At 38.1% G+C, this 10933-nt stretch overlaps 1 protein-coding gene across 1 annotated transcript; it reads right to left on the bottom strand.

The window, feature by feature from the left end:
- Positions 1–2519: 2519 nt before the first annotated feature.
- On the bottom strand, positions 2520–3908 carry nyx (nyctalopin). The gene has a single exon (XM_063006670.1). It carries the CDS (start codon positions 3906–3908, stop codon positions 2520–2522), a length of 1389 nt encoding a protein of 462 aa, XP_062862740.1.
- Between the last annotated feature and the right edge of the window lie 7025 nt (positions 3909–10933).

The following is a 10933-nucleotide window of genomic DNA, read 5'->3' as shown; positions in this document are numbered from 1 at the left end:
GGTTTAATGTGGTTTTACAGTGTATTTGTAATCTTGATGTTAAAAAGTACATGTACATACTCATATAAAACATGTACATACTAAACATTAAAAAAGTACCATTGATGTTTCCACCACAGAAACAAAATTCTGGAAAGTGAACAGTTTAATGTCTGGAAAGAAGAAAAATTTGTTTTAAGGATCAACAACATTTGGAATGAACTAGAAAACCAACTGCAAGCCAGGCCTTACTATTTAACATAAAGGCCTGATCCTAATTCCACTAGTTCTAAGATCCAGTGGAAAGTATTTGCAGAATAGTAGTAGATGTTTTAGGAGCAAATAGAAACCAATTTCATACTGTTTCCCATGGATTAAAATGTGATATTGGGAAACCAGATTTTTTAAAACTATAACTACTGTACATTAACCTTTATTTTACTGACAAACATGAAAAGAAAATACTTTTAATGTTAACTGACTAACCTGACAATCTTCTGTCTTTGTAAGCTAAAATGCATTATAGAATAGAACCCCTTTTTTATAATACTGTATATACAGATACATGTGTACAGTACAACAAAATTCTTTCTTTGAATATCCTTTTGGAAGCTGGGGTCAGAGCACAGGGTCAGCCATTGTACGTCACCCCTGGAGCAGAGAGGGTTAAGGCCCAGTGGCAGCATGGCAGAGCTGGCATTCAAACTCTCAACCTTTTGATTAATAGCCCAAAGCTCTACCCACTAGACTACCACTGTCCCTAAAGGCTGTTAAGGGGCACCTGGATATAAACCCTTGGCTCATTACTTAGTACCAACTTAACTGGAGTGCTAGAACATTGGAAAAAAATTCTTAACAAAAAATTGTTAATAATTTACGTCTTTCACCATCTACCATACATACATTTGTGAATCGATTTAAGGAATCCTGAGAAATCTCAGTCTGTGTAGAGCAAGGTTGAATGTGTGTGACCTTTAAACCCTTGGACGACACTGCATAAGAAACCATCATGCTACTCTAATAAATATAATCACATGGACTCAGGAATATCAAGCAAAGCTGTTGTCATCTAACACCATGGTAGCATCAAGAACCTAAATCTCCTACATATATGCATATATAATCCATATATGAATTTTATGCAGAAATACCACTAAGTTCTCTGGGACTGAGCACATCTCAGACAAAAAGAAAGTGGAAACCTGTACATTGGTCAGCGTGGCTGCGTGTGCTTGACTGGCCTGCCTGCAGTCCAGATCAAGCTCCAATTGAAAATGTATGGTGCATCATGAAAATTACAAATATTTACTGCAACCGTTAGTATCCTCAGTTTCCAAATCCTGAAAAAGTCTAATTAATAAAAAAAAAAAGACAATGTAACAGAGTAATAAAGATGTCTCTGTCCCAACTTTTTTGCATGTGTTGCAGTCATTCTATATTGGTTCTTGCATTTTATAAAATGTCCCAGCTTTTCTGAAAATAGGGTTTGTAGTGTGAACAGATACTTGCAAGAGTGCAGCTAATCCTCAAGTTAAAAGATTAACATATAAAATTAAAACATTTTTATCTTTCTCATTAAAAGAATCATGAGGTTAACATGTAACGCTATCAGTAAAATTATTGCATCATAATTTTGCATACTGAAATATTACTACTTTACAAATTAAATAAAATTATTAAACACTGCAGAACAACATGTTTCAAAATTAACTAAAATTAAAACTAACTAGAAATATCTCTCTACACCTGTGGAAATACTGAAATGTATAAATATGTTCAAATATGCTATTTAAGAGGTGACTATATACTGTATATTACACTACTTTTACAGGTACAAATGAGTGGGATTTTAGTATCATTTTTTGATTTGCATGATTATTTTGCAGATTTTAATCTAATAGTAACTAAACCTGCCAACATACATTCATATTATTTGGCCGACTGCCTGAACTGTTTCAAATAAACCATAACAACCACTATTTTGTCTTAAACAGCAGTACCTAAAACTGGTAGGTAATGCCAATTCTACAGAATCTATTATTTGATAAAAGCTCAATTAGCAGGTCAGCTAGACAACTGCTAGAAATTAGCAGTTAACGTATTTTCAGTGAACAGTAGGCAAACATCCAAATGTACCATGTTAAAGTCTTTTTCTAGGTAAGATTTGTATATAAAACTAAACAACCAAAAAAAGTATTTTTAAACTAGTGAGTTATTTTATAAAATAATATGTATATTATTTAAGTGTAAGGGGCTCTTAAATGCCCTAAAGAATGACATTTAAAAAAGATCACCAGTCATTAACTGGAGGTCAGGATAAAATGACATCCAGTAGTTGGGAAGCACCCACCACTACCTCCTGCACCACCTGTCCCAGTGCACTACCTGCCTTTTTTAAAACAAATCATTTTACAAGAAAATCCTCTGGTACTTTCTTCTTTTACACAATCCACCTTTAAAAAAGCAGGATCTTTGATCTGCTGTGCCTTTAGTCCAAAAACTTTCTTGGTAAACTGTGTCCTCCTTAATGTTGCAGACAGTCATGAGGCATTAATATGGTTTAACAGGCAGCATGACAGGGCTTGTATAAGAAACAACCATGCCAGTAGGGTAATAAGGCCAGCACTGGAGGATTTATAGGCACACGAAACCTGGCCTTCTGCTGCCTCCTGCACTGTGCTGTTTTTCTGGTTCTCTGTTGAGTTCCCAGTCTTATCCCTGAGTTCCTGGTGCAGCAGTTTGGAAATCAGGCTATTAAACTTGCTCTCTGTGGGGGTGTTATCTGGAACAGCTGGTGTCAGGTCAAGCTCTGCTGGGTCTATGCAGGTACTGTTTAGATGAGTATAGACCACCTTGCTTAAGTCCAGCCCAGCTACCGAAGAAGGGGATGCACACGGAATGTCCCTTACCAGCCTATAGCTCTCCATCCACTCTTTTAGCCATTCTAAGTCACAGTTGCAATCCCAAGGGTTGCGAAACAAATAAATCCGTCCAATAAAGTAGACAGGCTGAAAGACAGTGAAAGGCAGTGCAGTAAGGTTGTTGCTATTGAGGTGCAGTGACATGAGGCTAATCAGGTTTTTAAATGCATCCTCCTCAATAAAGTTCAGACGATTTCGGTCCAGGTACAGCACCTCCAGTTCTATCAGATCACTGAACCAGGTTTTAGAGATATTGCTTAGAAAATTGCCACCAAGATTCAATATCTTCAGATGACTTAGACCCTTGAAACATTGCACTGGTAAGTCCACCAGTAGATTGTCGTTCAGGTAAAAGTTTTCTAGCTGTTGTAGGTCTTTAAAGGCCTCATCATGGATAACACTGATCCGATTCTCTTGAAGGTTTAGATACTTAAGGTTGGTCAGACCCAGCAAAGAGTTGTATGCTACTGCTTCAATTTTATTGCGCTCCAGGTAAACACGTGTCAGGTTCTCCATTCTGCGTATTGCACCTGGAATGCGTCTGAAATTATTTTGAAAACAAACCAGCTCTCTAAGTGAGACCTGTTCCAGGAAGATGCGGTCAGGCATGTTAAAGAGGTTGCAGTCAGAAAGGTCCAGGCTCACCAGCCATTTGAGGGAAGTGAAGGTCCGTGTATGAAGGTAGCGAATGTACTTGTTGTGGGCCATCTTAAGCTCCAGTAGATTGGGCAGCCCTTTAAAAGCTCCTGGTGTGATAAAAGAAATGTTATTGTGATCCAGTAAAAGTGACTTTAGAGAGGGCAGTGTGCCAAAAGCTCGCTCTGACAAAAACTTGAGGCTGTTCTTTTCTAGGTTAATAGACAAGGCTTCGCAAGGAAACTCTCTAGGCAGTTCTGCTAGATTAGCGTGGTCACACAGTACAGTGCAGCCCTTTTCCTGAGTGCACGTGCATCTGGGAGGACAGGAACTAGAGCAGGACCAGAGGGTGACGCCATGGGGCAGGACCATGAACACTAGGGAAAAGATTTATTAAATATTCTTTATTAGAAAGAAATATTTTGTCATGAAATATCCTAATAGTACAGATGGTGGGCCGAGTTACATCAGTTACATCTATTATAGGTGCATTTTGCAGACATACAATTGTGCTGTGCATAATTTGTCAGCTACTATATTCCTTATCCATCCATGAAACTAGTCCAAACAACGAACCACCACTGACTGTTATTATTTGGGTGGTAAACCATTTCTAGCACAGCAGTGACATTAACCTGTTTGATCTAAATGTTTCAAGTGCAGTAACACTGCTTTGAGTTTTGAACATTTTACCCTATGTTCAGACCAACAGCAATGTGATGAGACAAAGCATCAAGATGTCATTCATTTTCAGTTAGAGCTGACAATTTCTGTCAACGGAAGGCAATGCAAATGTTGATGAAGCGAAGTGGGCGGAGTTGGGGACGTACAAAGGTAAGCAAACATTATGCAAATTAGCAGTAAAGCGATGTGGTGGTTACAAATAAGAATTGAGCATTGAGCATTACATGCATTTTCACCACCACCATGAAATGGCGTGTTTTTGGTTTCAAGATAATAGTTACTACTAAAAATACAACACCAAATCAGAAAAAGTTGGGACAGTATGGAAAATGCAAATAAAATAAAAACACAGTGTTTCTTACATTTACTTTGACTTGATTGCAGGCAGTTTGAAGCCAAGATATTTCATGTTTTATCTGCTCAACTTAATTTCATTTGTTAATATACCTCCATTCCTGCATTTCTGGCCTGCAACACATTCCAAAAAAAGTTGAGACGGGGGCAATTTAGGGCTAGTAATGAGGTAAAAAAAATAAAAAAATAAATAATGATGTGATTCCAAACAGGTGACGGTTTGGTACAAAAGCAGCATCCAAGAAAGGCTGAGTCTTTGATAAGCAAAAATGGCCAGATGATCTATCTCCAGTTTGTCAACAAATGTGTGAGAAAATTATTAAAATGTTTAAAAACTATGTACCTCAAAAAATGATTGGAAGGGATTTGCATATTTCTCCCTCTATAGTGCATAGTATCATTAAACGATTCAAGAAATCGGGAGGAATTTCAGCGCGTAAAGGCCAAGGGCGCAAGCTAAGCTGATTACCAGTGATCTTCCATTCCTCAGACGGCACTGCATCAAGAACCGCCACTCAACAATAGCTGATATAACCACATGGGTGAGGGATTACTTTGCCAAACCTTTGTCAAGCACTACAATACAGAGTTACATTATAACAGAGCCTTATATTAACCATGTCCAGAAGCGGTGTCGACTTCTCTGGGTTCACACAGTGGAAATGTGTATTGTGGTCAGATAAATCAGCAAAACGTCTTTTAATTGTGGTGAAAAGGAATGGCAACATTACAAAGTGGTAAATGCTTTACTGTCCCAACTGTTTTTGGAATGCGTTGCAGGCCTGAAATGCAGAAATGGATGTTTATTATTATTATTATAAATTAAGTTGACCAGAAAAACATGAAATATCTCATATCTTCATTCTGTCTGCAATGAAATAAAAGTCAAAGTAAATGTAAGAAAGTCTAGGGTTTTTTTTTAATTATTATTTTCATTTTCCATGCTGTCCCAACAGCATGTTTTTCTGATAGGGGGTTGTAGAAGAGAATCTCAATGTTGCAATGTCAAACTTCTGCAAATAGGTGGCAGAAATTGTTAAGAACAAACACAGTTGTTTAGTGGGGACACAACTGATTTGTGGTAAACACTGGGTTGGAAAGGATCTGATTTGTGGTCATGGTATTTAAATCATGGCAACCAAACGCCCACAGGCGATGATTGCGCTTCCAGCGTGAACACAAGGTGATGACCAGTGATTTGACCTACAAAAGGATTAAAATTACTGCCGGACTGAACATAGGGTAAGTACTACTGCTGTGTTAACCATGGTTCACCAGCTGAAAATATCCAGTCAGCTGCATTCAACAGCAAAAAAGTGACAATGATAAAGATGAGATAATAAAGAGATAATTAACACAGAAGATGTTTAAATAAGGTAGGTGCCAAATGAAGTGTATAGCAGGGCTATTCAACATATCTATCAAACTGCAGCTTTAGTAATTACTGATAATAATATAAAACTGTGAATGTTAAATATAAAAGTTTTTGTAAAGAAAAGAGAGAGAGACAGAGAGAGAGAGACAGAAAGAATTACATCTGTGAAACATTAACATTCTGACTACCAAATGCATTATTTACTGCATTATTTGCAGTATACACCGATCATGCATATCATTATGACCACCTTATGACCCCCCCCCCCCCTTTTGCTGCCCCATACGTAAGAAACTGCGATGCACTGTGTATTCTGACACCTTTCTATCAGAACCAGCATTAACTTCTTCAGCAATTTGAGCTACAGTAGCTTGTCTGTTGGATCAGACCACACAGCCAGCCTTCGCGCCCCACATGCATCAATGAGCCTTGGCCGCCCATGACCCTGTCGTCGGTTTACCACTGTTTCATCCTTCTACCACTTTTGATAGATACTGACCACTGCAGACCGGGAACACCCCACAAGAGCTGCAGTTTTGGAGATGCTTTGACCCAGTCGTCTAGCCATCACAATTTGGCCCTCGTCAAACTTGCTTAAATCCTTAAACCCGCCCATTTTTCCTGCTTCTAACACATCAACTTTGAGGATAAAATGTTAACTTGCTGCCTAATATATCCCACCCACTAACAGGTGCCGTGATGAAGAGATAATCAGTGTTATTCACTTCACCTGTCAGTGGTCATAATGTTATGCCTAATTGGTGTATTTCATAGTATACCTTGTACAAGACCCAAAATCAAAACATAATTTACACCCTAAGTGTATCTATCTGTCTAGATGCATGGATGTATGAATCGAAGACAGACAGACAGACACACATAGATGTTTGTATTGTTGTATAGTTTAGTTGTATAGATGTTTAGTTTACCAGTATACCTGTGGTGTAAAAACAGCTTCCTATTCTATTGTATACTGTATATGTTATGCAGTTATTTCTGATGATTAAATATGACATATTACAAAGGGAATTTAAGCACAACAAATTTTTGTATAATTTAAGTTATTCCATATCACCCTATTAAAAAGTAAGTACCACTGAACTGGCTGAATCACCTTTAGAAGCAAGCTTACCTTGTGAACTACCAATTTTGCTTTATGATCTAAAATCTTTCAGAATAAAAATATGCAACAACTGAGGCTTTTAGAAGTGGAGCAATTACTAAACCGCACAGTCACAGTTCTTACCTATTATGAAAAGCATTGCTAATTCCTTTTATCTGTTGCATGTCAGGATCACATCTGAAACTTAAACAAACTTTATTGAGTATTGATTGATTAATGCTTACCATAAACAAACTAGTAATGCAATTAAGAAATCTATACATATAAAGACAAAATGAAATCTGTTTTTTTATCTTTTTTAAGCAAAAGAGGAAAATGTTGATAAAGAAACTGCAAAAAATAACAAATATACAACTTACCTGCCAACTCGTAGTAAAAATAAATAAAAACATCCAGTGGTTGGTATGCACATATCATACAGCCAACCCCACGCTTTTCCAGATCTAATCTAGTGATTTAAAGGTGTCTAAGAGTGGATGTGGATGCACTTACTAACTGCAGTGCTCTATTTTCAAAAGCCATCACTTAATGGCACAGAAATCCTCTAGATAGCTGAGGGATTAGAGATGGGTAAAACCGCCGACTGAAATCAGCTGATGTTTTGCAGGCCTGTATCGTGTGTGCATATCACCAAGGTTCTTATATTCAACTAGCAATGTACTGGAATAAGCTAAAAAAGAAAAATAGAAAGCAAATGCATGCAGAACATTTAATAACAGCATCATTACATCTAAATAAATAAAATAAGATTATTCATTTAATTAGATTATGTACACCAATCAACCATAACATTAAAACCACCTCCTTGTTTATACACTCACTCCATTTTATCAGCTCCACTTACCATATAGAAGCACTTTGTAGTTCTACAATTACTGACTGTAGTCCATCTGTTTCTCTGCATGCTTTGTTAGCCCTCTTTCACCCTGTTCCTTATTGGTCAGGACCCCCACAGGACCACCACAGAGCAGGTATTATTTGGGTGGTGGATCATTCTCAGCACTGCAGTGACACTGACATGGTATGAGTAGATAAGACACAGCAGCGCTGATGGAGTTTTTAAATACTGTGTCCACTCACTCTCCACTCTATTAGACTCCTAATAATACTTATAAATTAAAAAATCTAATAAATGGAAGCTACAATACACAGCACAGCCTACCTTAACAGATACGTAAATACTCATCCGTGGTCACAGGACGCTGCCCACAAGGCACTGTTGGCTGGATAATTTTGGTTGGTGTACTATTCTCAGTTCAGCAGTGACAGTGAGGTGTTAATCTTAATAAACAGGTTTACCAAATATAACGTATAAGCTAATTAAGCTAATTCAAAACAGCCAGGCTTGATGTCAGCTAACCCTGTAGAATAAACATGAATCACACTTACCTACCTGCAGACTTTTAAATCTTAGCTGTGCTACCGGCAGGCTAGGTGCCTTCACGAACAATGATTGGCTCATCCTCCAGGGTTAGATGCCAGAGAGAATTCCTAATTAATGCACTTATGACCTCTGCTGGCTTTAGTGGCGAGGAATAGTGGAGATTTGTATGTGACTCTCTGTGCTCTACACTGAGCCCCATATAAACTTGTCTTGTGCAGGTAAAAAGATGCAGTCAGCTACGTGTCGGAGGGGGTGTGGGTTAGTCACGGACCTCCTCAATCAGGAGTAGAGGATAGCAGCAGTAAAGAGGAAACGAAATGCAATTGGGTAATTGGACATGAACAGTGTTCTATTCTTATAGTGTGTCAATACTGAAAGTTTAACCCGAATCCAAACGTGCAGTTAGTTGGTATACACATATCATACAGTCAACCCCATGCTTTTCCAGATCTAATCTAAAGATTTAAAAGTACACTATATTGCCAAAAGTATTCGCTCGCATATGAACTTGAGTGACATCCCATTCTTAATCCATAGGGTTTAATATGATGTCGGCCCACCCTTTGCAGCTATAACAGCTTCAACTCTTCTTGGAAGGCTTTCCACAAGGTTTAGGAGTGTGTTTATTGGAATTTTTGACCATTCTTCCAGAAGCGCATTTGTGAGGTCAGACACTGATGTTGGACGAGAAGGCCTGGCTCGCAGTCTCCACTCTAATTCATCCCAAAGGTGTTCTATCGGGTTGAGGTCAGGACCTTGCTTTGTGCACTGGTGCCCAGTCATGTTGGAAAAGGAAGGGGCCATCCCCAAACTGTTCCCACAAAGTTGGGAGCATGAAATTGTCCAAAATCTTTTGGTATGCTGAAGCATTAAGAGTTCCTTTCACTGGAACTAAGGGGCCGAGCCCAACTCCTGAAAAACAACCCCACACCAATGGGTAAGATAGATGGGTAAAAAAGACTAAACGAAATGCAATTGGACATGAATAGTGTTCTAATCTACAGTGGTGTTCAAAAAAATAGCAGTGATTTTAAAAAAGCGAATAAAGCACAAAATCATTATAATAACTCTTATTTTCATAAATGCAAATGCACTGAAAATACTACACCTTAAATTATAAATCAAAACATTAACTAAATGTAGCCAGTTTGTGTTCATCCTTTACAGAAAGTTAAGAAAAATGAATATTAGGCTGTTCAAAAAAATAGCAGTGCCAGCATTTTTCTATAAAAACTCAAAAAAATTATCTATAAACTGAAAAAAATGTTTGAGGTTTCACTTTACTTTAAATTACTGAACTAATATTTGGTGGCATAATTGTTTTCGAGATCTGTGTTGCATGGAGTCGACCAACTTCTGGCACCTCTGAACAGGTATTCCAGTCCAGGATGATTAGACTACGTTCCACAGTTCTTCTGCAATTTTGGGTTTTGCCTCAAAAAAACGTGTTTCAGATGTCAGAACACAAGTTCTCTATGGGATTGAAGTCAGGGGATTGGGCTGGCCACGCTATTACCTCAATCTTGTTTGTCTGTAACCAAGATGTTTTAGGTCATTGTCATGTTGAAACATCCATTTTAAGCACATTTCTTTTTCGACATAGGGCAACATGATCTCCTCAAGTATTCTGATATATTTAAACTGATCCATGATCCCTCGTCTGTGATAAATAGACATAACACCATGGTATGAAAAACATCCCCATATCATCATTTTGTACCACCATGTACCACTGTCTTCACAGTGAACTTTGACTTGAATTCAGTGCTTGGGGGTCGTCTGACATACTGTCTACGGCCACTAGACCCAAAAAGAACAATTTTGCTTTCACCAGTCCACAAAATGTTGAGCCATTTCTCTTCAGACCAGTCAATGTGTTCCTTGGCAAATTTTAACCCATTCAGTACATGTCTTTTTCTTAACAACGGGACTTTGCAAGGAGTTCTTGCTGGTAAATTGGCTTAATTTAATCATCTTCTGTCCTCACTGGTAACTTCAGATGTTCCTTGATCTTTCTGGAGGTGATCATTGACTGAGTATTTGCCATTTTGGCTATTCTTCGATCCTTTCAAACAGTAGTTCCACGCTTCCTTCTGCGTCTTTCAGGTTTTGGTTGTCACTTCAAGGCATTTGAGATCATTTTAGCTGAGCAGCCAATAATTTGCTGCACTTCTCTGTATGTTTTTCCCTCTACAATCAACTTTTTAATTAAAGTATGCTGTTCATCATAATGTCTGGAACAACCCATTTTACCCAGTATTTCAGAAGGAAATGTGCTATGACCAACCTGTGCAACATTTGCCACCCTCCTACCTTAAATAAGGGCCAAAATTGACACCCGTTCTTCTGCAGAATGGATGACTTCACCAATTGAACTCCTCACTGCTATTATTTTGAACAACCCCCTTTCAATCAATGCTTCGATTACTCAGAATGAGCGGCATGCATGTCCTAATTGTTGGGTTTGTTTTGTTTTC

Source organism: Trichomycterus rosablanca, chromosome 12 (genome assembly GCF_030014385.1).
Source record: "Trichomycterus rosablanca isolate fTriRos1 chromosome 12, fTriRos1.hap1, whole genome shotgun sequence".
Lineage (NCBI taxonomy): Eukaryota > Metazoa > Chordata > Actinopteri > Siluriformes > Trichomycteridae > Trichomycterus > Trichomycterus rosablanca.
The sequence above is the reverse complement of the archived record's forward strand: the minus strand, read 5'-3'. Positions and strand labels throughout refer to the sequence as shown.

Coding starts and splice junctions, on each gene's coding strand:
- nyx (XM_063006670.1), bottom strand. CDS start 3,908: ATGGTCCTGCCCCATGGCGTCACCCTCTGGTCCTGCTCTAGTTCCTGT.